The following is a 25,092-nucleotide window of genomic DNA, read 5'->3' as shown; positions in this document are numbered from 1 at the left end:
AGTCAGGTCTTGAAAATGAATAGCAGGAGCCAAATCGACTTTGGGTCGTTTTATAATGGCTGGAATGGTTTCGTTCTCAGATTCTGAAGAATAAATAGCGGCAAGACTATCCATCGGTAGAATTAGAATATATTGATGGTCAATAGCAGCAGATCTTGAAATTAACCGCCGTTCAGGCTCAAATCGTTCAAATATTTTCATTTTATTGTCAATTAGTGATCGCTCTCGCTCTTGCATTCAAAATGCTTTAAATATCAATTGCTATTGTTTCTATTGGAAGGTTCATCGCATCATGCATTTCCCATCACTGCCCACATTATTATCTTTTTTTTTGTTCAGTAAATCCAATCTGTTGGACTCTTCCTCGCTGAAATTCCCTCCATCTCCACCAGTCGCCACTATTGGTCCACCGTCTAATCGCATGTACTTTGGTTTACTCGGTCCTTCACAGACACTTCGCAAGCATTCATCTGAATCAGGTGCGCGATGTGAAAACACTACTCGGATACTCTTACATAGATACAACCGTCTCTTTTCTGTACATACAAATTGCAGATGCATCGCATACCGTAGCCGATCACTTGTGGGTGTATGGATATTTGCACGCGATGATTGTCGTGTAGACTGCTGCTGACACGGTTTTGCTGTGGCTTCAAATGATGGAAACTCTGCATTTGATGACTGTGATGAGTTGAATGCTGGAACCTCTCTACCTTCTTTGCCAGCCCCCGTATTCTTAAAAGGTGATCTTGCTGGTAAAAGTGCATATGATTTTTGTCGCATAAATGTCTTGCTTCCGGCCGGCATGTCCCGCAAATCATACGGAACCAAAAATACTTTGACTGCTGTTCGACTTGGATTCTTGATCACAACTTGTAATTGTCCCTTGAACGGTAATCTGTATCCAGAATGGTCTGGTTGTTTTGTTCTTGATAGTTGCACTGTTGATGCGTTGGATATTGATACAGGAGAGTCACCACTAGAAATCAGTCCAGGTCCAGGCAAAGTTGGCCAGATCGTTTCATGTGGAACATCCGACTGTGTTGAATTCGTCTTGGTTTCACATCGCAAGGAAGCAGCAGTCATTGTTAGAGATTGTCGTCTTCGATTTGCATCCAATCCCCATCGACTTGTTATATCACACCCATATCGTCTCAGCAGTGGATCAGAACGACGTGGGGATACTGTAATAGGCGATACGTTATTTTCATCCTTCACATACACTACATTTCCATCAGCGTCCTCGCGAACAGCCAATCGCCATTCCACGTCAATATTTCCAACATACGGTGTGGCTGGTGATTCTTCCTCCAGCAACTCATAAAAATATGCTGGAAATGCAAGAGTTAGATGGGGTGGACATTTAAGCGATTGCTTGCATTTTCCTATTCCAATTACTCCAATCTCTGCTAAAAATGTAATGGGCCGCGAAGGAAGAGTTGACATTCTTCCACTCAGTATGGATTCTTCATAGGATCCTACCAATGACCCAAACAAATCTAAAGGTGTTGTTGAATGATGATGAAATGGATGTGATGTGGTATTTTCTGTCAAGCCGACTCTCATTGGTGTTGATGTGTGGATGGATTGTGCAACCAATGGGATTGGTCGATGGATAGGGGCTGCGTCAAAGAAAGTCTCTTTGCAAGTATCGAGCGCAGGATTGGAAATCAGTACAGATATCAAAGGTGGGGTCTTTTTATCCTTGGTAGAAGTAGTGGTTGCACAACCAACTGTGCTTGAATCTGTATTCAGTGGCGAAGGTGTGTTTACATGGTTTTGAATCAAGTCCTCTGCACTATCATCTGAAGAGGCAGAATTGGTGCGAAGAAGCATGCTCTGACCAAGTGACGATCGCATAACTGGTAGCGCACTCAAAGGAGCATGAGGGGGTAATCGAAGTTTGATGGATCCAATATCTGCCTTTAACAACTGCAAACTAGATTTTGTCGGAGTGCCAAGCTGATTCGATAATGATAGTTTTGAGTCTGCTGGAGTTGATGTTTGTTTTGCAGACAGTTGAGATATAGTCGATACATCACCAACACTACTACCATCAAGTGTCGAAGATGGGGGCTCATCCAGCAAAAGTTTCAAATTAGCTATATCTAGCACCCGTTTCTGCATAGTAGGACTTGGAAATGGGCTTCCAGTGAAACTACGCAGATTAGTCAGTGTTTGTAAAGACCCGTTAGGGCCAATATCTGCATTCAAGTTGGAGGTATTAATGATTTTTGGGATATGGGATGATGCAGATAGTGGTGTGTCTGTGGGAGTTGGGTTTGAACCGGCTACATTCGAGTCTGGCATTGATTTTGATCGATTTGAATCAGATTGTTGCTGGAACGCCTTGGTTTGCGGTGGTGGTCGAACAGTAGGGATTGTATCTGCAAATGCGTGGTCATATACTACGGATAGATGCAATGAACCATGTGTAGTTTGGGCAGATCGTAGTCGATGAACTTTGAGCTTGGCGGTTGGATGAAACCCCATCGATGGAACGGATAGAGGCTCACCCATATTACCCAGCGGGGATACTTGCTGCCCATCCACAAGAAACATGCTAACAATGAAATGCCAAGGAATAAATACAATAAATCATTTGCACAACATCGCGGTGTCAATACTGCAAAATAAGCTTACCAATACGACAAGTCTGACTTGAGCATGGAAGTATCGGCTAAAGCAGCACCTAAAGGTAGAAGCCGTACTTGCAAATACAATGACTGAACTAGAAGAATCAGATTTGTTGGGTCCGGTTTATGTCCACTGATATGAATATTTCCATCCAACGTATTATCCGCTGGATATCCGTTCCTTGTTTCGTTCTGGTGGCCGTTATGACTGTGGCCACTAATCACAAGCAACCCATTCAACAAAATGGCAGTCAATACCCATTGGACAATTCAAGATAAACATTAGTTACATGATAATAAACGAGCATGGCATGCAATACAATATTACTTTGTAGTAGCGCCAGCAGACTCGAATGAAATGATCCAGCGTTCTAAAAGGACACTCGAGCAAATATCCACGATATCAACATACACTGGCATTCCCGAGCGCCAAAATTCCACATGCTCATTGAGTGCATGCAAGTCCAGCAGTGTCTGTGCTGATACTGTCCTGGTATGACGCAGAGTCTGAACATGGCTTGGCGCCACGAATCCTTGTTCTAACTCGAGTGTTTTCAGAGTTGCTGTAGATTGCTGTTGAGTAGATTCAGAAGTGATGCTGGATGAGTGAATAGATGTGTTTTTATCTCTGATAGCATTGCTGTTGACAGCTCCAGTAGTGATTCTTTCTCGTAAAAGTACCTGGCCAATCTTTGCCAAGAACTCCATGACAAGAGCAGATGAGGGATGGAGCATACTGGGAATGATGGAAACAGCGCCTGAGAGCGAATCCTGATTATTTCCAGTTATGCCAATAGTAGAATGGAGTCTATCCTTTCCCATGACTTTAGTCGTTTCCAATCACTTTATTTCTTGGTAAAATAAACTCTTTCCAAATTGATGGGAAACTCCACAATCGGTGAATCTAACTTAAAATCGACTGGTTATTTATACTCTGATTTATACTGCTCAACATAAGTCTACGATTCTTTTTGTATTTTGGCTCTCTGCCAATACAACTGCCATTTCAGTCAATTCAATGGCAGGTTTGGATTAATTCGCCAACAAGCCGAGACAATGAGTGAAAATATGACACGTGATGATAATGCTTGATCACGTGTAATAGAACCACTTGATTTCAAGTCTACAGCGAGTGAATTTGTCCACACTGAATTCATCATGGTAAGAGCGGCCGTTACTAGTAGAATGCCATCCATCCATGCATATAACCTGAAGAGCAATGTGTCTATGCTTGGATACTACTGCTATTGTAGTGCAGATGCAATACTCTGTTGACCAATCTTGGATACGACAAATCGATCATTACCTGAATGGAATACTGCAATTACAGCCATCTATTGGCTATCATCGTCAATAGCTACAACTACCATTGGCAAGCATTTTCAGTCTATTTGTCCAAGAATAAGCTTGGTTCAATAGAATACTTGCTTTTGGATTTCCATGTTGCATGGCTCGCACTATACATGTTTGGATGGCATGGATTGTCTTGAACCAAACTGTCCGTCACTAGCATTCTAACCTTTCTTTGCAATCATTGCGATAATCCATATCTAGGGCCGTGTTCGAACAAAAACTGTCAAGAAGGCATCGCGGGTTCTCATTGAGAAGTACTATCCCCGTCTCACCCTCGACTTCCAGACCAACAAGAAGATCTGCAGCGAGGTTGCCATTATTGCTTCCAAGCGTCTTCGCAACAAGATTGCTGGCTTCACTACTCATTTGATGAAGCGTATTCAGCGTGGTCCTGTTCGTGGTATATCGTTCAAACTCCAGGAAGAGGAGCGTGAGCGCAAGGACAACTACGTTCCTGAAGTCTCTGCACTTGTTGTTGACACTATTGAGATTGATGCCGACACCTCGGTAAGAATTGACGTGCATTGTCTCTTGATGTGTAATGTTTACTGAATGTTTTTTCAATGGAATATTAGGCTCTTCTCAAGGCACTTGGCTTTGAATCCCTTCCAGGAGTTGTTTTGCCCGATCCATCTACAGCAGTTCTTGGCGATCGTGTTGTTGGAGGAGGTGCTCGTCACACTCGTACTCACCGCGAGTAGATTTGGGTTCAAACCCTTTTTTATCCCATTCAATAACAAAGTGATACTTTCGTATAATTGCTTTTCGTTTTATTATCGGCGTGGGTTTATGGAGTGACATGGCTAGAATGAATTTATGAGTTTGTCAAAGTATTTTAAACCTTGCCATAACAAAATTTGACTCCAATGGCAGAGCATGACGACAATATAGATGCTTGTAGTCAGGATCCCATTGATGATATTCAGGACCAACTATCAGAGCCTATCGAAGGCGAAGAAATGCAAGTAGTAAGTACTATGAAGCACCTACAATATGATGCATCGAGAGCACCTGCCAGTATGATTACTTACACATAACTAGCAACGAGTACTCATCAGAAAGGCAATCATGGATGCAATCAGCAGAGATCATCCAAAGATACAAGTCACTCCAGAATTTGTATATGCATTGGGCGAGGTAGTTGTCCGACATGCAGGTAACAGCGTTGGTTCCATCAAAATTAGTGCAGTATTAGCACTGAGCTAATGAGTGTCTATTATACTGCCAATGAGAACTCATGGGTGCTGATTTGGAGAGCTTTGCCAAGTAAGATGATTCTATCAGCATAGACAGCTCATTGCTTGACAAATCCAAGATGCTCACTCATGTAGTTTGATAATAGACACGCCAAGCGGAGCGTCATATCAGTGGACGATGTCAAGGTAACTAGAAACAGTGGCATAACATGGATAGGAAACAGATCTCAACGCTGACAGTTGAATATACTAGCTGTTTGCACGAAGGAATATTGGATTGGTAAGTAACAAGACTTGGACTCGAGTGTAGACATAACGCTAACGTGTCTTGTAACCTAGCAAGAAAAGATACGCAATGCAGAGGCTGCGGGAGGAGGACAGAAGCGGAAGCACAAGTCATAACAGACTCATATCTAGTAATAAAGTCGGAGTTCAAGAGTCAGAATAAGTCACATTAGCACACGTGATCTTATAAATGAGTTCAAATCGTTAAACTCAAAAGATGGAATGTTCATTCTTGACAACTTTTGTAGCAATGACAACAGAGGAGTCTGTGGTGAGAAGGAAGCCATCAGAAACCAGTAGAAAGACAGCTGCTAAAACAGATACTAAATCCAGAATCACCACTCCTACGGGAACACTTGATAAAAATGGACTACCTAGCTACGACTCTCGCCATCCAAACTATGTTGGTTTCTGGAAGCGATCAATCCCCAACATTGATGATACCATTGCTATAGACGATATAGACGAGCCCCACATAAAGCGTCGTCATGCCATGCTTGCTGCCCATCCTGACATCAAAACGTTGTATGGCATTGAACCCTCTACCAAATATGTTATTGCTACTATTGTCTCGGTGCAACTGGCTCTTGCATATTATTTCGGTCAAGTATGGAGTACTGGGCAGACTGGAAAAGGGTTTATGCTTGCCTTGATAGTTTGTGCTTTTGTCATAGGTGGAACCATTACGCAACTCATTGGTGTAATAATTCATGAAGCTACTCATGGCCTTATCTTTGAATCTCCCATCATGAACAAAATTGCTGGCATTGTGTCCAATCTAGCTCTCCCTGTTCCTATTGCCCAGTCCTTCCGTCGCTACCATCTTGAACATCATGCTTTTCAAGGTGTTGTGGGTAAGGATCCCGACCTTCCTTTAGATTTCGAGGTCAAGCTTATCAAGGTAACCAAATTGCTATGCAATATCGGAGTTGATTCAAGTATCTCATAGCATTCGCCCGCTTGGCTCTTTCCGAAGTTGATTCCGTATCACATTATGCATCCAATACTTTTATTATCCACTTTATATTTGAATCGGTCGGCTATATCATGGATGCATTGCTACTTTGATAGATGACTGACTGGCAATTGTGGCGTTTATTTAAAAAACGACAATCTAAACTGTTCAAACCTAAATTCCACTGATATGGCTTGAACCTATTAGATATCTCTGTTTCATAATGACTTACAATTTATTGTTTTTAGGGAAACACTTTTGCAAAAATAATTTTTATTACCTTGTATCCTGTCATGTACGTAGTCCGTGGCCTTGCCATGCAAAAGGCTCCCAGCGATTGGGAATACATCAATGTTGTCACCACTGTCGTCGCTGACGTGCTGATTTGGAGGTTTTGTGGTCCTATTGGCTTTTTTTACATGTTTCTCTCCCTTTGGTTTGGTTACTCTTTTCATCCTGCTGCTGCGCATTTCATTCAAGAACACTTTACCTTTGCTGATGGTCAGGAAACTTATTCGTACTATGGCGGGCTGAATAAGCTTTTTTTGAACATTGGCTACCATAACGAGCACCACGACTTTACAAAGGTATGCATGGCATTTTTTGATTATATCTTTTGTTACTGATGTTTGTATCTGTATTTAGATTCCATGGAGCAAATTGCCGACTCTTAAAGCCATGGCACCTGAATTCTACGATACGCTGCTGTTCCACGATTCTTGGATGAGGGTTCATTGGGATTTTATTTTTAATTCTGATCTTGGTCCACAGTCTCGTGTTGGCCGCTCCTATGATGATCACAAGCGTGGTCGCAAGATGTTGGTTGCCAACAAGGGTGTCAATGTGGATGAAGTCAAGCTGTGGGAGGATGGAAATTCGGCCGACGATGTCTTGAACCGCCACGACTCGGGCATTTTGTTCAAGAAATAGCTTGATGCCAAGTTTTGATCTGAATGAATTTTGTTTATGGTGATTTGGTTCATTTTAAACCTGCTTAACTAATAGTGAGATCTACTCTTGTCTTGATTAAATCCGATAATAGCTGCATTTACAGCTAGTGGCAATTTTTCGCTTCATCTCCATTCCCATCCCTATTGTCGTTAGTCATAACTAAGCTGTCAGATCCAATAATGAGAATAAATGGCAGTACTCTAGAAATAGTGTGAATGGGCAAACCTTTCAAACCAGTAAATGTTTGACTTTTATTATTTTAGATTTTGAAACCAAGCAAATCACTGCCACTTGGGTCTATCTATTTCCAACAAGTGTTCAGTTGTTCATGGAGTGTCTTGATTGCTAGTTTCTTGGCATCAAAGCAGCAATTAACAGCCGCTATCCATATGTTCATCCAACCATTGCAATCGTATACAACGAAAGCTGTGGCTGATGATCGAGTTTTGGGGTTGTGGCAATGCTGGCATGGATCAAGTAAACGATTTGATGCCGTATTCATGTAAAATGGAGTACTTGCATTTACTACTTTTTGCTTTAGGATAAACAATGGTTAAACATTTCTTGCGTATTTTTACTAAAAACTGACTGCCTTTCCAATCAACACAACATTCATTATATGATGCACATAACTAGTTTTGAACTGAAACTGTCTTTTTTGGCATAGCCATACATTGTACGATCACAAGAATCCAGATATTGGGTCCAGCTGTTTCAATGCTGTCAATCAAAACCCTTTTTGTTGTATCCTAACATCAGATACGTTCGCGCTCTAATTGAAAACAGAGTGCAGCAATGCAACGGTTGTTTTGATGCCGATCATTCAATGTTTGGAGAGTTGAAGATTGAACAGGTGTCAGGGATGTACTGAAACTGTGATGTGAGCATTCGTTTAGTTTTTTATACAAAATGTTTCCAATAAACTGACATCATGTCATGAGACTGGCTGTCTTGTATATTGACACCCTTATTTAATCGTCCATTTACATGAATACAGCGGTGAATATCTAAGCAACAGTACGACCATTACTAGTCTACTCAACTTACCCCTCAATAACAAATGCATGTACATTCGAACACTCCCTTGACCACTCCCCAATCGCCACCATCTAGCCCTGTTCATCGCAGCCAGCACCATCTTGTTTCCATGCAATTTAATGGAGTGCCTTTCCGATCTACGTCACTAGCCACTGGTGCAAGTCCATGTGCACTTGCAAGTGGCTATGCTTCTGCAGACACGACTAATGCTGTCAAAGAAACACCTGCTACGGATGGTTTTGTGAACAAGGTAGATAATGCTGTAATTTATAATCAGCTGGTTTTAGTCATTAGTAAAACCAGTAATTTTACCAATAGCATGACGAAAGTCATGCATAAAAGGCTAGTTTATATTCCAACTGAGCTCTTGGTATCATACTAGACTTGTTTGGGAATAGAACAGTGAGGATGGGAGTGTTGGCAACCGAACTTGAGCTTACATACTAAATGGATCTTGTAATGACTTGAATTGTCAACCTATTCCCACTCGGCCTTGATTTCTAGACTGCGGGCCATGACACTCAATAGTTTATGAATCTTTTCTGATCCTGCACCATTGCTAACAGTTTGATGTTTACAATCATACCGACTGCTTTGTAGTCGTTGGTTACAGTAGATGCTGAAAATATATACCATGCTGTTATACCATCGCTTATTTCCGACTCTCCAATCAGCACTGTCAGTAACAATAGCAACACAAGCAGTGGTTTATCTGCTCATCGTATCCAAACGGATACTTTTGCCAATACGAGCGAGCAGTCCACTATATCTAGTAAAGCCAGTATTAGAAGTTTGGGCAGATGGAATCTGTTTTCTCATAATAAACATCCCAAACCATCCATTACTACCCCTCAGAGTAGTGCATCCAAGGGGTTTATGAACATCAGCAATCCATCCAACGCACCCATATCAATCCCACTTGCAAAAGACACGATGGGAATCTCGAAACAGTATACATCCACGACGCATCCCTCCACCTCACCTGAATACCATACCCTTTACAGTGCTAAACCCTCCGCAGCTGGTATAGTCCAACATACAGACTACTCTGCAACTGATTTTCCACAGTCTCACTACAAGCAGACCATCCCTGTTCAGGCTTCCAGTAGCACTCCAAACCATTATGGATTTTCCGAAGTTTTAGCTTGTGACGGTAACCAACCATATCACACAGCCGCCTTGCAACCAAATATCCAAACTTCAGTTTCGACTTCACATACAATACTTTCACCCTTTACTGTTGCAGCTTCCATGACTTCAGCTTCTTCCATGCAATCTACCAGAACTACCTCTGCAGCAGATTCTAGTCGGTTGAAATACTTGGAGACTACGCCAATGGGTGTGTATAATAATATTCCATTTTCTGATCAACATGAATCGGTTCCTCATTCCCTGCTAGTGAAACCAACACAACAGCCAACTTCTGACCCGCCCATTGTGTTGGTTCAACCACAACAGCGTTCGCCTTTTTCAAAACTGTTCAAGTCAAAGGCATCCTCTGTAACAAATGCAATCAGTGGGCCTACCCAGTATATCAACAGCCAACAGCAATCGGCAACACATGAACCTTGCGCTTTATACCCTTTGATGACTGCTCTTGATTTGGATCCCGAAGAATGTCAGGAATCCATGTCATCTATATCAGTAAATGAGTCTACTACATCTTCTCCTGCTTCAAAAACACTTTCTCGCAACACTATCGCTAGAACTCGGTCGCGATCATCAAAGGCTGTTGATGCATCTCCGCTCCCCACACCCGAGCTGCCAGAATCTCCCGATCGAGTCGCTTCGCCTGTATGTCTGGTGCCGTTTATAGACATTCGGCCCATTTTAAGCATTCCGAGTCTTTCTATTCCCCGAGGATCTCCAATGGCCATGAGATGGACCAAACTGCAGCCATTCGTTGTATCCCCCACTCCTGCTTGCTCTCTGACTTATTCTGATGCTTCATCCACGTTGACTCAAGGTCTGCATCAACCCTCTCCATCAGTGTCTACAAAATCCACTCATCCCTTACCGACACGGTCCCACACAGCGACACTTATCAATGATGTCATGTTTGTGTTTGGTGGATGCAATGACACAGAATGTAGAGATACGATCATGTCGTTTGATCCGAGTACAATGGAGTGGCAAGTGCGCTCTACATTTGGGAAAAAACCTCTTGCAAGGCGAGCTCATTCTGCTGCCTCGTATAAAGACTTTTTAATCATATTTGGAGGTATGCAATAGCATTGTGTTGGTATTGCACTATATGGTTTATGTATTGTCGCTGATTGTAGTTTATTGCAGGCGGAGATGGCCCAACCTATTTTGACGATGTGGCGATACTGGATACCAGAACCTTTCAATGGATTCATCCATTAATTATTGGATCGACACAGGGAAAAGGCTTGCATAATGAGCCAGTTCGTCCACGCACACGTCGTGCACATGTGTCATGGGTCTACAACGACTGCTTTTATGTCTATGGTGGTGGTGACGGTGCCCGTGCTTTGACGGACGTTTGGAGACTGAGTGGTCTAGCCAACTTGGACGTGTATAGTAAAGAGCCAATTTTGGAGTGGACAATTATACCTACTATCCCTGCTGCTGTATCCAACACTGTACCTACACCAAATAGTAGTACAAGTGGAAAGAATGAATCAAACACTGCTAGCAAAGGTGTGCCTACTGCTAGAGGATACCATACTGCGACATTATTCAACCGTCAGTTGGTGATTTATGGTGGATCGGATGCTCGCGAATGTTTCTCCGATGTGTGGTCGCTGCATATGGATACCATGCACTGGACACGCCATATAACTCGTGGGAGCAGTATGACTGTTGGAGGTGGAAATTCATCCATGTCGGTCGCTCGTCTGGCTCACTCTGCAATTGCTGTAGGTCCATTCCTTGTGGTTGTTGGTGGACACGATGGTGTCAAGTACTCGAAAGATATCAGAGTGTTGGATGTTCGAAGTATGTTTTGGATGGATGATACGGTTGTGCAGCGCAAATGGATTCAGCATGCATCTAGATCAGTACAGTCTGTTTCTAAAGCTACTCGTAATGCTAACCCTGTGGGATCTTCCAATCCTACCGAGATGGAGATCAAATCTCAGTCGAAACCGTTTGAAAAACTCAATACTACTGCCGTTCATGGCAGCAGTTTGAATGAAACTGAATCGACGTCTGCCACACCTAAATCGGTTGTATCTGCAACTTTTCCAGGAGCTGCACCGTCTGCCGAGAGTCCGACACAGGCCGATTCTTCTCTTGTAGTCAATGCAAAGACTGAAGGCATACCAGCAACTGAATTACTTTCCAAAAAACCTCCTTTGGAGTCGTCTGTGATGCCTGCCACACATCATAATTCGGTACCCGCTGCTTCCAACTCCGAGCCACGAAAACAGCGCGTCGCTCCATCTGGTAGAGGATACCACTCGGCCGTTCTTATGGATCACCGAATTGTTCTTTATGGTGGATTCAATGGTATTCAAGTATTCAATGACTTGTGGGTACTAGATTTGGGATTTCGGTCGTATCTGTTAAATCAAGAGATGGACAAGAATGATAGTGTTGGATCTATTGCAATTTGAAGCAATACAACTAGAGGGTCTGAAAGGGTCTACATAGTCGTTGTAACCTTTTTGAGATAATTTACTAATAAATGATACTAGGCATACTTTTTGACTTTTACCTTGAAAGAATATTTAATTCAGTACACTGACTAAAAACAAGGATAGGTCATGGCATGTTGACGCTAAAGCAATGTTTTACGTCATTCAATAAAATGAATTGCCCTATACGGCTATTCAATATTGACAAACGGTTATTGAGTCGGTAGTGTGTTCCTATTGTTTGAATGTCAATCATGATTTCATTTTTAAAACTGCTGTGTTGCTTGCCATCAACGTGTTGGGCTAATTGCAGCATTGAATCTATTGCCGTTTGAAACCCCGTGAGGTAGATATCAACCTTTTATTTAAACCCCAACTAAAAATAGAAACAAGGCAAACCCTTGAATGTATGCACAAAGGGGAATACGTTGAGCAATAAAGATGACATATGTGTTTTGAAATAACCGAGACTGCTGGTAGACACAATCAATGAGTTGGCACACATGCATTTATGATACGGTTTCAGTGAAATTACTTGGAAATAATCCTTTTCGTCGACGACCGTCGTCAGATCCGAGTCCTTCCCACCATCTAAATAGACACCGGGTTTCAATAAAGGTATGAATGATCGAGACTGTTTACTGATTCAAAGATAATCAAGTCCTTACCCATCTTCATGCGTGGCAATTACAGGAATCACTTGACCCTTGAGTACAGTGAGCTCCTCTGGTGAACCAGAATCGTAGTCATAAAGTGCACGTACTAGGAATACCATCAGCTCAAAGTATAAGTGTATGTTTTTAAATTCAAATTCAAACAGTCACAACAATGGCATTCCAAATCCACGGTGGTTTTACCTGAGAAAAGAACCTGAACACTTTCGGGAACATCAAAGGGATTGTAGTGAAAGCTTTGATCGCCATGAGTAGGTCCAAGTCCACCAGAAAGGACTGGAACCCCGCCCATATGTAAAAATGGATTACCAGGAGTGGTATCCGATAGTAAGCCAGGAACGCCATTGCCATGTGTATCTTTTCCCCGTTCGTCAATTTGCATGTGAGCAAGCTGTGTGTGAGGATTGTCATAAGCAGCTGCTGCAGGATCATATATGGGAACGCTAGGGGGGAGATTTAAACTAGCATTTGAGCTGCTGCCATATCGAGCGTGAGGTAACCCATTATCGCTTCCAACAGGACCACTCTCATATAAAGCATTTGTAGTACAATCATTTGTTGAAGCAGATGTGGGCTTGTCTGATCGAAAATATTGTGCTCCAGTACTCACGTTTGGATTGGATGAGTGAGTGCTGGAATGTCTGGCACTTGTAAAGCTCGCACTGATATTGCTGAGTACACCCAAAATAGATGAAGGACGATTGGTTGTGGACGAATTGTTGGAATTTGGCTGAAGTGATGGCACATACTCTGGAGTTACAAAAGTACTTTTTGCATTTCCTTCAACAGTACCATTCAAGTCGCGTCCGTCCATAAACGGAATATACTGCATTGGTTCTATCAGCATAGACAGTCACAGTGTCAATTTAGTAGATTCAAGTCAGCCCAAACACCGCAACGACTGAATACATTCATGGCATGGCGCTCACTTACTTGGAATATATGATCCTGTAGAATTGCGCTCAATAAACAGCGACAAATCCTTTTCAAAGTCACATTTTTCCAGTGATACTCGAATCCGTTCACACCCCTCATCGTCGGCCACACACATACCGCTGATAAAGTTTGTGTAGTTCCATATGTTTCCTCTAATAAACTGAAACCGATCTTCCTCCATTTTTTGATATTCCAAACAAGCAGCGGTCATATCGGCTTGCCAAATGCGATGAATATCTCCGTATTTGTCTACACCAGAGCGGTAATCTTGCTCAGACTGTTTAGAAAGAGCAAACATCTTTTCATGTTTTATACGAACCTTTTCAGCTTCTTTTGCAGCAAGAGGCTGACGAGTCATAAGATGAAGCTGAGACACTTCCAGCGATCGTGTTTCGTATCGCTCCTTGTGTTTGGTGACATAAGCTTCCTGTGCAGCTTTGTTTGATAAATGCTTTTCCAAAATCCGCGAATGCTATAAACACGGTGATTGCATTAGTGCGAGGATGATGAAATAGATGATCAAACCAAATGTGTTACGTTTTTACGAAGTGCGCTTTGGCTAGTGATAAACTCTTGTAGTGGTTTTTCGAGTTTTATTCGCAGCTCGTTTGCTAGATCCAAATGAGCTCTTGCTGAGCGTTCTAGCTCAGTCCTCACAATGTCCAGAGACTCTCTCAGTGTTCTAAACCCAAACCACAGCATCAGATCTTTATTGTGATGTACAGATTAAAGCAATTGTAGAACATCAAAGTACTTACCCAAGTTCATCCTTTGGATTAAACGTTTTGGCTAGTTTAGATAGCCGTTTTCCATAGTCTTCTTCCATACTAGAGCGTTCTTTTAGCATGGCGTGGATCTCTTCACTCAAATGTTTTCCCTGCTTCATACGGACCAAAAGAACCTCGAGACCTTTATTTTGGTCACCCTATGTGTGGGTTAAAATCCAATCATGAGCAAGAAATAAGCAGGCACGAGTTAGGATTTGAAATGTAAAGCTTATTCAAGCCCCAGACTGGCATCATTTATTCTAGAGAATGATGTGTTGCACTAGACAACTCGTAGACCCAAAACAGCTACAACTTACCCAAAAGCAAGTGGAGAAGGAGGGCTTAGGAGTCGATGCATCTGTCATGACTGAATAATGAAAAGTTCAAAGTTGAACTGCTTGTTGATAGAATGATACACAAGGTCAAGTAGGAGTGATAGAAAGAGAAATGCTAGAATGTAGATGATACTAGAATGTGAATTCTACCAGAACTATTGATGAATGGAGAAAGAAACACTATTGGCCAAATCCCATTAACAATGGCGGAGTTGTCACGCATTAACTGACAAGATCTTCACAGCTGTCAACAATAGGGTCAAACTATCTTATATTTATGCAATTGTCCAAAGCAATCAACTGGATTTTGCTTAGAAATGAAATCCACGCTTAATAATAGAAAGTCTATCCATATACTCAACAGCAGAAACAAGATAATAATGAATTGAACTAAATCATTTTACTCGACACTTTATGCAAGGGTTTAGTGAAACAAAGGATGAGATGCTGATTTAGTATTTGTAGTCCTATTATTGATTGCATTTAAAAGTTAGAATCATGGAATATAGATTACAACTTAGAGTCAAGGCAAATACCTTGACATAGAGGCTTTCAGTAGCACCAGTGCCAGCAGCATCGCCCTTGTATTTTCCAAGAGCAGCCTCAGAGTTGGCCTTGGCACGGACAAGGAGAGCTTTTTGTGCAGCAGGAATGTTTTCAGTCTTTCCAGCCCAGACCTTGAGAACAGTTGCTTGAAGAGCACGGCCATAAGAGAAAGTAAGAGCCCATGGACGAACTTCAGGGACTTTGTTCATCTCATTGAGGTGAACAGTGGCTTCTTCCTCAGATTGACCACCAGAGAGGAAAGTGATGCCAGGAACAGCAGCAGGAACAGTGCGGCGGAGAACAGTGACAGTAGCACGAGCAATGTCGGCGGGAGAGTACTTGGTTTTGCAGTCAGCACCAGGGCAGACCTAGATTGAAATATGAGCAATTGGACCATCACTAGTATTATAAACAGTCACAATCTATCGACAAATAATATTACCATGTTGGGCTTGAGCAGTGTACCCTCGAGGAAAACCTTATGATCGGCAAGAGCCTATTATAATACAATACAATAAATATCCAACACATTGATAGTCTTGATGGATCGCAAATGACATACCTTGTAGACAGCTGCAAGAACAGTCTGGGCTGCCTCAACGGCAGTCTCAAGATCATGATCACCATCCATAAGGATCTCAGGCTCAACAATAGGGCAAAGACCGTTTTGCTGGCAGATGGAAGCGTAGCGAGCAAGAACGTTGGCATTTTCAATCACGGACAGATATGAAGGCATTCCTGGGCCGATCTTGAGAACAGATCGCCACTTGGCAAACCGAGCACCAGCCTGGTAGTATTTCTGGCAACGCTCTGCCATGCCGTCAAGACCAGTGGTAGTCGTCTCGCCATTAGTTCCAGACAGTTCAACAGTACCCTAGCATCACAAAACATCAATGACGGCAAAACAATGCAATGTAAATTCTAGGGAATTACCTTGTCAACTTTAATGCCAACAGCAATACCGTGCTCTTTGAGAAGCTCAGCAAAGGGCTTTCCGGCGGCAGTTTTCTGGAAAAGAGTTTCCTCGAAAAGAATGGCACCGCCGAGGTATTGGGAAAGTTCTATTAAAAATGTCCAAAAGGATAAATTAATCAGTCCAAAAGAGTATTGCAAATTCATTGGAATCAAGGGTCGTTAGAGAGACTGGTGAATAGGTGATCTCACAAGTCCTGTCATGATTGATATGTCCATTAAACAACCAAGAACAGAAAGAGAGCCAGAGGCAGATGATGGCTAAAACGCATCTATTGCACACAATCCTAAAATAAATCGCATAGTCACTTACCAGCACCAGCAGTGAAGAGCAGCTCACGATACATTCTGCGGTTCTCTTCAACATTCTCTACCTTGATAGGACCAAATCGCTTTCCTACAATACCATTATTCAAAGATTAGATCAGAACAGAATACCAAGTTGATGATGAAATGCATTACCAATGGTGCCAGTGGACTCATCAGCAGCAAGAATTCCCTTTCCAGGAGCAACAATAGCACGAGCAGTCTCGGCGAGCTCTTTTCGGAATTTCTCAGGGGCAGCGTATTGGAGAACCATGTCGATAGATGTTGGATTAGGTCGTTGTGATGACAAATCCAATACCAAATTCAGGCTTTTGACCAACCACAAATCACGTGGATACATACAAACTTGTTCAGTTATTTATAGCCGCATTTGTATAAAATGGAATTTGCACTCGGGAATCTGGGATAAACAACCGTCAAACACTCGTTATACTGACTAGAAATCAATTGTTTTTCAAATGAAACGCTCATTATACAATCAAACTATAGTTTTTGGTAATCATACACTGCAATCTAGGTATTGAGTTGACTCGACAAACTCATCTGTTGTATCCTAATCTTAAACTCGCGTTCTAGTTCAAGTAAACAACGATTGCAGTAATGCAACTGTTATTTCATGTCGATCATCACGAGAAATACCAGCAACTTTGAGCATTTGTTTAAAGAGCACAACCCTGTCCAGTAAATCTGGCACTAGTCATGTCATGAAACTGTTCATGTACTTTGGCATCTTTATTTAGTGCTTCATTTTATGTGGATACGACTAATACTTGGGCTTTACCCATACTGCCTCGACCACTTCTGATCCCTCTCCTGCTAGCATAATAGGTTCAGCTGTATTGTAGTATTTTATCATTGCTTGAATCTCTTCGCTGCCAGATCCATTTCTCCATCCTAGATCTGCTCTTGCCTGATCGGTGTTCCATGGAACATTACTCGCACCAGAGTGTCTAGTCTTGAGCATGCGATAAATAGACATAATAGATGCCTTGTGTTCCTTTTGCTCCTGTCTTATCTTTTCTCTGGCTTGCTCTGACAACCTATTTACTGCATCCGAGCTTTGTCGCTTGTGCAAAATATTCAACATCTCATTGTGCTAGCAATATATATCAGCACATTAGATCTGCCTCAAGCTTCAATCACTCGTATTAAATTATAAAATTAGCTGTACCTTGGAATATCCAATAGTAGGGATTGCTCGCTTATCCACTGTTGCATGCAGCTGATGGAACGCATCTACCATCTTTTGATGCTCCTTTTGCTCATCCCCGTCTATTTTTTGTTGCTCTGCTATTTTCATACTGTAGTCACTGTCAGATGCAGTTTGTTGCTGAGCCCTAGCTGCCAATACTGAATTATTGGATGGAATATATGTGGATGGAGTGGCTCCCAACTGTCTTTTGACTGTTCCAGCACCAGTTTCTGCTGCTCGTCCTGCTATTTTAGACCCAGATGAACCCATTTCAAACTACTTCAGAATCCCTCGAGTCTTGTCAAATAACTAATAAAACATCAATTACAACAGCGTATTTATACATCAACACACGTGATCTATGCTGTTGTGCAATTGTCATGTTTTTCGAGTCTTTAGTCTAGCAAATCTCTTGTACTTGATTATCACGTCCTATCTGCAATAATGGCAACCGCTGCAGGCCGCCTTTTTCAGTATATCCAGAGCAAGGATTTCAGATCCTATCTGATGAGGTGTATTTTTTATTATTTGAGACTTGAACACATGTGCAAGCAGCATCATTACTCATGTTAATCAACTCTTGATATACCTGAATGATTTATCAACTTGTTGCGTTATACTCGACCAACTCTTCGACCTGAATGTTTTGTTTCTAGTACGGTAAGACAACTATATTCACAAAATGTGTTTGGTAGCTTATACAATGACTGTGTGTTTGGATACTTGATTCTGTACGATTCAGTTCACTGATGGGTATGATATTGGTAGGAAGGGTTTAAGCATCTACTTTCATCTCTATGCAGCACCATGCCTCTCATGATATGCATATTGCGTTTGACAGGGGTGGTTTATAGTCTCTTATCAGCTCGTTTGATAGGCTACAGTGTATTGAGTTGGATTTTAGACAATCCATAGTCTGGTCTTGGCTAGATCTACATATTATAAACGAACTGTTGGTGGATCTAAATGATCTTTTATCCAATTTATATACCAACTGTATCTCATCAATCTGTGCTTGAATTATTTAGCATTTCTGGGGACCAGTCGCAAATTGGGGGCTTCCGCTTGCCGCCATTGCCGATACTCAAAAGTCACCCGAGTTTATTAGTGGCAAGATGACTGGAGGTAAGCTTCATCCAATTGATATGCTTTATTGTGTAACGATATCCCAACCTTGTTTTTGACATTATACTTATTTTAATCTTGCATATCTATTGATTCAGCACTCTCTCTATATTCTCTGCTGTTTATGCGATTTGCATGGCAAGTTCAGCCTCGTAACTATCTTTTGCTGATGGTTCATGTTGTCAATGAATCTGCGCAGATTCTCCAAGGATATCGGTACTACAACTACTACCAGTTGAGTTTTATTTGGCTTGATCCTGTTCTGACGTAGACCATTTCTTTTGGTCTTTAATCTAAACCTACATTTGATACTATTCGAGTTTTTGACTAAAGTTTAAACATATTTGAATAGTATGGGTGGAAAGGAACAGGCAGAAAAAGAGGCTCTTGCAATTACTGCACCTTCATCGACGCCTGTCGTACCAGTGAAATCGATATAGGCTCATAGTATCTTTAAATGAATTACCGTTTCAAGACGATATTCACGTAACATGGAGACATTGACTTTACGCACAACCATGGCATTGAACAAGCTCTGTTGTATTCTAATATTAGATGCGCTCAAGTTCAAGAGAGTTGAAGAAATGTCAAGGATGTGGAATATATTGGGACAGGTTTGAATGTCTAGTGTTTTTATACAAGAATGGTCACGGAGGAAAAAGATGAATGATAAACAGTCAATCTCATTTGACAGTATTGTGCTCTTAAAACTCTAATAGTTCATCCATGTGAATACAACTGCAAGACTAGCAATGATATGCCACATGGAATTTGATTTGATTTTAATCTACAAGAAAATGTAAAAGTTTAGCGATTCGCTTTTTCCATTCCAATTGGTAAACTGGACACTAAAAACATCAAATGGGATCAGACAGTCAACCCCAGCAAATCACTTGGATGCAATGGCTAAGATCCAGCACCAGTGAGCCATCAAATCAACTTCCTAGCACATCACACGAGTCAAGTTCTGTCAATGTAAACCCTCTCTCCAACATTCCAGTGCCTGAACCCATCTCTGACGATGCATGGAAAAATCCATGGTACCCACTGAAAGAAGCACCCAAAACACCAGAAGAGCGCAAGCTGTTATGGGACTACATCAGCAATCAGTCAAATGAAGCGCAAGCTGCCATCAAATCCTCCACCTCGGCTTCAAAAAAACAGTTGGAAAATGCAGCCAGTGCCAACTGTGCTGATCTGGCATTCGAATACAAAAGTTGTGCATATAGAGCATGGATTGGAACTACTTGTTTCAAGGAGAATGAGCGACTGATGAAATGTATGGACATTCAGCAGGTAAGCATATAGATGCATAACCAGATCTGTAAATCCAACTCTATCTCGACAATTGGCTGCTAGTTACAAACATTGAATTTCCAAGTGTTATTCTATACCATAGTAACATTCATTTATTATTCGAATGATATTAGAGAAATCTAGAAAAACTTGGACTCTTGTCTCGTGCGTCAATGACAATTGAGCAACGCAACAACATCTTGGATGCAGCAGATTATTTGTATTTGAGTGAAGTTCAGGAAGAATTGAAAACCAAAGAGAGTAAAGGTGTATTTGGAGTATTATGATTTTGTAAACTAGTTACAATATATAGATATTGAGGTTTCTGTTTTGTCAATATGAATTCAACTACTTTTGGGAAGCAATCGGAGATTAGTTCTCGTCCAAAGTTGATTCAATATCTTGGCAGATTAGAATTTCATTCAAAATCCTTCTGTTTCCGTCTATTTTAAACACTGATCCAACTCTTACCATAATGAATGACCCAATACACCCTGTTTCGAATATTTGGCATATTGTGTTTTTTTGATTCTAGATTCTGACACCAGTAAGATCACTAAATACAAACTGTGGTAGCGAATTGTTTGATATGTCCATATTTAGTAAAAAATGGGGTTATACGACATGCGATTCCAGCCACAGAATGTATATCAAGTTTATTTCTAGTAGAAAAGTAGGATGAATATTTAACCCTGACTTATTCTCAAGTCAGTAATGTTTTATTCTACGTGAAGATGCCAGTAAACAAAATGGTATCAAATTCACATGCACTTGAAGCCATTGACACGATTTCGTACTATTGCCGAGATTCGAAACATTGAACCATTAACTCTAGAGAGTTTAAACAGATTGATTCAACAACCTATCAAGAACAAAGGCTTTATCACTCAATGGAAGATAGCAGCAAGAGCATGTTGGATTGGACAAACTGTATAAATTTAGAGAACAACCAGCAAGTGGCCTGAGGACGTGCCTTGACGGAATTTAAATGCAAAACGACAGCAGAAACTGACAAGTTGATTTGATATGGAAGCAGCCAAGAACAGCCAGATTGGAGGTTGGATTCTCGCATTGGTGTATTGAATCTGTGTTGATACTGGCTGATTGTGTTTACTATCGACTGCTGTGTTTCTGCCTCGTTCGTCCCAGACAGCAACAACAGCGTTGTTTCGATGGTTTCGATGATGATCTCAGCATCATTCTTCTTACTACTGAACACGTTTGTTGAATTATCCATCTATTCTGTGACTTGGTTTGCAATTTAATCTGTTCTTGTTTGTATCGCATTCATGCTGACTGTGCTGATTCTTGCTGTTTCTAGACAACACTCTTCCATTACCCTCCGACTCTGACTTGGTCAAGTCACTCAAGAAACTTTTATTTATACTCAAATCGTATGTTTTCGTCTGCATTGCATGCATCTAGCAGACCTGTCTTGCATATCTGCTTCTAATATCTTGCATACATTTGGCTTGTTTTTCCTATCATTCTTTTTTTACGGTTATCTGCATGGCAATGTCTAGTGAGGACACTACTGGCTTTCTGTCATCTAAACTGGATGCAACTAGGTGGCCTGCATTGGAGAGTATAAAGTCGAACCATGTTTCTTTTTTTACAATGACTACTCGAGTTCTTAAAGGAGAATATCAATCTCTATCCGATTTTCAGGCATGTCGCTCTTGCTAATCAATATCATTATGCATTCATGCCATATATTGAATCTAACATTAGTTTAAACTTTAGACCGACTTTAATTTGGCTATTTCACAAGTACTGAAACATTTTTCTCCATTGGATCGTATTCATCAGAGTAAGATTGGCTTCTACTAAAACCATATGTTTGTATTGACTGACATTACTTTTGTAGGTGCGTTACATCTAGATGATTTTGGAACACGTTTGATCAACAGCATCATAGCTGCTAATACTAAAGCCACTGTGGATCCAGCAACAGTCACTGCAACTACATCCAGTGAGTGTCGCTTATCCAACCGTCTCCAGATCAGCTTGGGATATGTTGTCCATTGAAAACTATATTGTATAATAATGCCAATTTTTATCTGGATTTATTGCTTTAGCTGCAGATGTGAAACGCCAAAAGATAGCATTGATCCAGCGTGGTCCAGACGGAACATTTTATTTTTCAAATGCTCAGCTAAAAGCAGTAACAAACGCTCTAGAAGGTATTAAATACATTACGCTTATTGCTGTATCAATCTGTCAGGCCACTTGTCGAACCATGGTTGTCCTAATCTCATTTTTTGATTGAATCTGTATATTCTCGGTAGGTGTAAAATTGAACAAGGTGAAGATTATTCCCACTTCGGCTACGCCGCTCTCTGATGTGCCTTGTCTAGGTCAGTCTTCAAAACTCGCCATGAAAACTCGGGATCAAAAGGCTAAAAAGAAATCAATTTTGGGGATTCGTACTGCACCAGGTATACTTGTATTTTAAAAATGTCCAACCTTTGCGCTTTTGTGCGATTTCTAAATATGACTTTATTCTACTTGCTTTAGTCGATTTCAAAGACTATGGTGTCTTTTTCTCTTTTGCTCCCATGTCAGATTCATCCAAGGCATCCATGTCCGCTGCTGAATCAACACAGATTATCAAACCTGGTCGGCGTATTGAATGCACATATGAAGCTGCACCACTTGATCCGCCTCCATTGGACTCGCTTCCTGTTTTTAATGGCGCCGATTTAAATTCCAATGCAGCTGTACTCCCTACACTCAATCCTTTAGAAGAGCTGATTCTCACTGATGATGAGATATCTAGATTAGATGCACCTCATCTGGCAGATTTGAACATGGAGGATCTTACTAGATTATCACCTGATATTGATTGGAATACAATCATCTGTGCACTAAGTAAAGGTCAAGCGGATGATGCTGTTATTAATGACCATACACCCACAGAACAAATCTCTACTGCACAGCTACTTACAGAAAACGCTGAGCTGATTCGAAAGTTGGCCGATTTACAAAGTATTCGATATCGAGACCATATTAAAGTGATGCGTACCAAAGGCACAGCTGGAGCAGGGAATATGAATCGTTTGGAACGTAGATACGGTACGCCTCATCTTTAAATACTTGTATCTTGAACAACAGTTGCTTACTTGTTAGTTTGTATCGTATCTGTACTTTTATAATTTTATAGCTCAAGCACTTAAACGAAACCTACTTGTTCTTGCTAAACAGACAACCCCATCAAATCTTGCTACGCGTGAAATGTTGGCTGATGCCTGGTCAATCGTTCATTTATATGATCCAGGATTTTCTGGCACACTTCCTCATCATAAGCAGCATGCCTATGAATCCAACCAAATTGGTCGTGCAGCATTTGCTGTGGATGCGGCATCCATTCCTGTAACTCTTCAAAAAGACCAGTTTGCTCATCAGCAACAACTCCAGCAATATCATCAGCGCCAATTTCAGATCTTACAGCGTCAAGCACAACTGCAGCAAATGCAACAGACTCCAACCAATTCCAGAAACTCGCACGCAAAACTTGTCAAGCAACAGCTGTTGCAACAACAGCAACAGATGCAACAGATGGGACTCATTGCTATGGGACAGGGAATGACTCCACAGCTAAAGCAACAACAACAATTTCAACAGTCTCTTCAACAACAGCAGTTACAATTAATGATGCAGGCACAGCAACAGTTTATGCAGTCACCACAGAACCTGCAAGGACGCCAGGCACAATTACAACTGCAGTTACAGGCTCAAGCCCATGCAGCTGCAGCACGTCTGAAAACTCAGTAAGATTGGGTCGAGTATAGTAGTAATGATTTACTTGAATAAAGTAAATAAAATATTGATGACAATTTTATTTTTGGTTTAGTAATTGACAAGATTGCATGTGGCATCTTGCACAATTAACTATAAATCTATCTGCACATGAATTTACTTGAAATAAACTCTCGAGTATTTCTAATACCAAAGACTAGCGAGTCAAAGATACGATTGCCTTTTGATAATGTATGCGTAGCTAGCTAAATGTCATGACTTGATCACTCAGTATATTCTGCTGGACAAATCTATATCAAACTGTAAGAATATTATTGTAAACTATATGATAGACGATCCGACTTGATACGATAAGCAGAGAATCATGCAATCTGAAGCCAATCCATTCGTAACATTTGAGCAGCCGAATGAATTCTTGACATTCAACCACAAACAGCAACTGCTATGGAATCACAGCAGCAGCTAGCCAACGATGCTTCTTATCCACAGACTCCTGCTGCCTGGTACTCTCTAATTACCGCTGCTAGAACTAACTCTTCAAGTAACTCCCACATCTTGGCATTGCTAAAAACTGCAACTCAACGGCTTCCCATGGACCAGTACAGAAACGACCCACTGTTGCTGAATGTGTGGCTAGAGTATCTGTCACTACTAAAAACAACTAAAGCCGATGATGTAACAACCATTGCTGATGCATTCAAGCTCCTCAAGGCTGCTCGTGTAGGCGCATCCATTCCTAGATTCCATCTGTCTTATGCTGCATTTGAATCTAGTCTAGGTAAGATCTTTTATAAGTATCTGAATTGGAATGTATGTCTTGGTCATCATTAATTTCTTTATTCAGGACATATGGACAAGGCAGAAAGCATTCTATCGGCTGCTATTGCTGCTGGATTACAACCTTCAGACGAGTTACAATCTGCACTTTCAAATCTGGTATCATCGAACGAATACAGCAACAAAGAAAATTCCTATTCTCACAAAGATGCATCCGCTTGTATAGATACTGCTTCTAGTAATACTGCAAATGTACCAGATCCACCTTGTTCACGATCCAAATCTATTTTGACATCGATTCTGCCAGATTCTAGCAAAAATTCAACTCTGAATCATCCATCTGTATCCATTATCAAGGATTTACCTTTGC

At 41.2% G+C, this 25,092-nt stretch overlaps 11 protein-coding genes across 11 annotated transcripts; 7 read left to right on the top strand and 4 right to left on the bottom strand.

The window, feature by feature from the left end:
* Positions 1–183: 183 nt before the first annotated feature.
* BATDEDRAFT_88597 (uncharacterized protein) lies at positions 184–3,458 on the bottom strand (the record flags this gene model as incomplete). Its single annotated transcript, XM_006679136.1, has 3 exons — positions 184–2,563; positions 2,644–2,853; positions 2,965–3,458. 3 exons carry the CDS (start codon positions 3,456–3,458, stop codon positions 283–285), a joined length of 2,985 nt encoding a protein of 994 aa, XP_006679199.1. The 3' UTR covers positions 184–282.
* A 336-nt stretch (positions 3,459–3,794) lies between these two features.
* BATDEDRAFT_88596 (uncharacterized protein) lies at positions 3,795–4,745 on the top strand (the record flags this gene model as incomplete). Its single annotated transcript, XM_006679219.1, has 3 exons — positions 3,795–3,797; positions 4,191–4,496; positions 4,565–4,745. The coding sequence occupies 3 exons, from the start codon at positions 3,795–3,797 to the stop codon at positions 4,688–4,690; spliced, it is 435 nt and encodes a 144-aa protein (XP_006679282.1). The 3' UTR covers positions 4,691–4,745.
* A 110-nt stretch (positions 4,746–4,855) lies between these two features.
* On the top strand, positions 4,856–5,587 carry BATDEDRAFT_24998 (uncharacterized protein; the record flags this gene model as incomplete). The annotated part of the gene is made up of 6 exons (XM_006678919.1): positions 4,856–4,957; positions 5,031–5,145; positions 5,222–5,255; positions 5,332–5,371; positions 5,439–5,465; positions 5,525–5,587. The coding sequence occupies 6 exons, from the start codon at positions 4,856–4,858 to the stop codon at positions 5,585–5,587; spliced, it is 381 nt and encodes a 126-aa protein (XP_006678982.1).
* A 346-nt stretch (positions 5,588–5,933) lies between these two features.
* On the top strand, positions 5,934–7,211 carry BATDEDRAFT_3349 (uncharacterized protein; the record flags this gene model as incomplete). Its single annotated transcript, XM_006678759.1, has 3 exons — positions 5,934–6,371; positions 6,674–7,012; positions 7,071–7,211. Coding segments are annotated over 3 exons (918 nt in total), but the record flags the coding sequence as incomplete, so codon positions are not given.
* A 2,195-nt stretch (positions 7,212–9,406) lies between these two features.
* BATDEDRAFT_19603 (uncharacterized protein) lies at positions 9,407–12,088 on the top strand. Its single transcript, XM_006678851.1, has 4 exons — positions 9,407–10,635; positions 10,707–10,951; positions 11,054–11,398; positions 11,798–12,088. Exons 1-4 carry the CDS (start codon positions 9,666–9,668, stop codon positions 11,993–11,995), a joined length of 1,758 nt encoding a protein of 585 aa, XP_006678914.1. The 5' UTR covers positions 9,407–9,665; the 3' UTR covers positions 11,996–12,088.
* A 261-nt stretch (positions 12,089–12,349) lies between these two features.
* On the bottom strand, positions 12,350–14,871 carry BATDEDRAFT_33239 (uncharacterized protein). Its single transcript, XM_006679021.1, has 7 exons — positions 14,711–14,871; positions 14,385–14,551; positions 14,164–14,308; positions 13,624–14,098; positions 12,874–13,527; positions 12,685–12,778; positions 12,350–12,607 (listed from the first exon to the last, which is right to left on the bottom strand). The coding sequence occupies exons 1-7, from the start codon at positions 14,756–14,758 to the stop codon at positions 12,526–12,528; spliced, it is 1,665 nt and encodes a 554-aa protein (XP_006679084.1). The 5' UTR covers positions 14,759–14,871; the 3' UTR covers positions 12,350–12,525.
* A 238-nt stretch (positions 14,872–15,109) lies between these two features.
* On the bottom strand, positions 15,110–16,844 carry BATDEDRAFT_35107 (uncharacterized protein). Its single transcript, XM_006679044.1, has 7 exons — positions 16,709–16,844; positions 16,560–16,643; positions 16,208–16,335; positions 15,837–16,148; positions 15,717–15,770; positions 15,265–15,642; positions 15,110–15,195 (listed from the first exon to the last, which is right to left on the bottom strand). The coding sequence occupies exons 1-7, from the start codon at positions 16,824–16,826 to the stop codon at positions 15,181–15,183; spliced, it is 1,089 nt and encodes a 362-aa protein (XP_006679107.1). The 5' UTR covers positions 16,827–16,844; the 3' UTR covers positions 15,110–15,180.
* Positions 16,845–17,336: 492 nt separating this feature from the next.
* On the bottom strand, positions 17,337–18,035 carry BATDEDRAFT_24993 (uncharacterized protein; the record flags this gene model as incomplete). The annotated part of the gene is made up of 2 exons (XM_006678918.1): positions 17,337–17,669; positions 17,745–18,035. 2 exons carry the CDS (start codon positions 18,033–18,035, stop codon positions 17,337–17,339), a joined length of 624 nt encoding a protein of 207 aa, XP_006678981.1.
* Positions 18,036–18,793: 758 nt separating this feature from the next.
* On the top strand, positions 18,794–19,122 carry BATDEDRAFT_7025 (pyruvate transporter MPC1; the record flags this gene model as incomplete). The annotated part of the gene is made up of 2 exons (XM_006678771.1): positions 18,794–18,890; positions 18,989–19,122. Coding segments are annotated over 2 exons (231 nt in total), but the record flags the coding sequence as incomplete, so codon positions are not given.
* A 629-nt stretch (positions 19,123–19,751) lies between these two features.
* Positions 19,752–20,473, top strand: BATDEDRAFT_88791 (uncharacterized protein; the record flags this gene model as incomplete). The annotated part of the gene is made up of 2 exons (XM_006679218.1): positions 19,752–20,186; positions 20,321–20,473. The coding sequence occupies 2 exons, from the start codon at positions 19,752–19,754 to the stop codon at positions 20,471–20,473; spliced, it is 588 nt and encodes a 195-aa protein (XP_006679281.1).
* A 739-nt stretch (positions 20,474–21,212) lies between these two features.
* Positions 21,213–23,960, top strand: BATDEDRAFT_88792 (uncharacterized protein; the record flags this gene model as incomplete). The annotated part of the gene is made up of 7 exons (XM_006679217.1): positions 21,213–21,260; positions 21,930–21,996; positions 22,054–22,158; positions 22,265–22,369; positions 22,475–22,624; positions 22,704–23,261; positions 23,350–23,960. 7 exons carry the CDS (start codon positions 21,213–21,215, stop codon positions 23,958–23,960), a joined length of 1,644 nt encoding a protein of 547 aa, XP_006679280.1.
* Between the last annotated feature and the right edge of the window lie 1,132 nt (positions 23,961–25,092).

This window comes from Batrachochytrium dendrobatidis (assembly GCF_000203795.2).
Source record: "Batrachochytrium dendrobatidis JAM81 unplaced genomic scaffold BATDEscaffold_6, whole genome shotgun sequence".
NCBI classification, from domain to species: domain Eukaryota; kingdom Fungi; phylum Chytridiomycota; class Chytridiomycetes; order Rhizophydiales; genus Batrachochytrium; species Batrachochytrium dendrobatidis.
Note: the sequence above shows the minus strand (reverse complement) of the source record. Positions and strands in the feature narration are given on the sequence as shown.

Coding starts and splice junctions, on each gene's coding strand:
- BATDEDRAFT_33239 (XM_006679021.1), bottom strand. CDS start 14,758: ATGACAGATGCATCGACTCCTAAGCCCTCCTTCTCCACTTGCTTTTGG. Junction 12,779..12,873: donor TGTTCAGGTTCTTTTCTCAG/GTAAAACCACCG, acceptor TGGTATTCCTAG/TACGTGCACTTTATGACTAC. Junction 12,608..12,684: donor ATTGCCACGCATGAAGATGG/GTAAGGACTTGA, acceptor GTGTCTATTTAG/ATGGTGGGAAGGACTCGGAT.
- BATDEDRAFT_35107 (XM_006679044.1), bottom strand. CDS start 16,826: ATGGTTCTCCAATACGCTGCCCCTGAGAAATTCCGAAAAGAGCTCGCC. Junction 16,336..16,559: donor GCTCTTCACTGCTGGTGCTG/GTAAGTGACTAT, acceptor CATTTTTAATAG/AACTTTCCCAATACCTCGGC. Junction 15,771..15,836: donor TTCTTGCAGCTGTCTACAAG/GTATGTCATTTG, acceptor GTATTATAATAG/GCTCTTGCCGATCATAAGGT.
- BATDEDRAFT_19603 (XM_006678851.1), top strand. CDS start 9,666: ATGACTTCAGCTTCTTCCATGCAATCTACCAGAACTACCTCTGCAGCA. Junction 10,636..10,706: donor CTTTTTAATCATATTTGGAG/GTATGCAATAGC, acceptor AGTTTATTGCAG/GCGGAGATGGCCCAACCTAT. Junction 11,399..11,797: donor TGTTTTGGATGGATGATACG/GTTGTGCAGCGC, acceptor TCCAACTCCGAG/CCACGAAAACAGCGCGTCGC.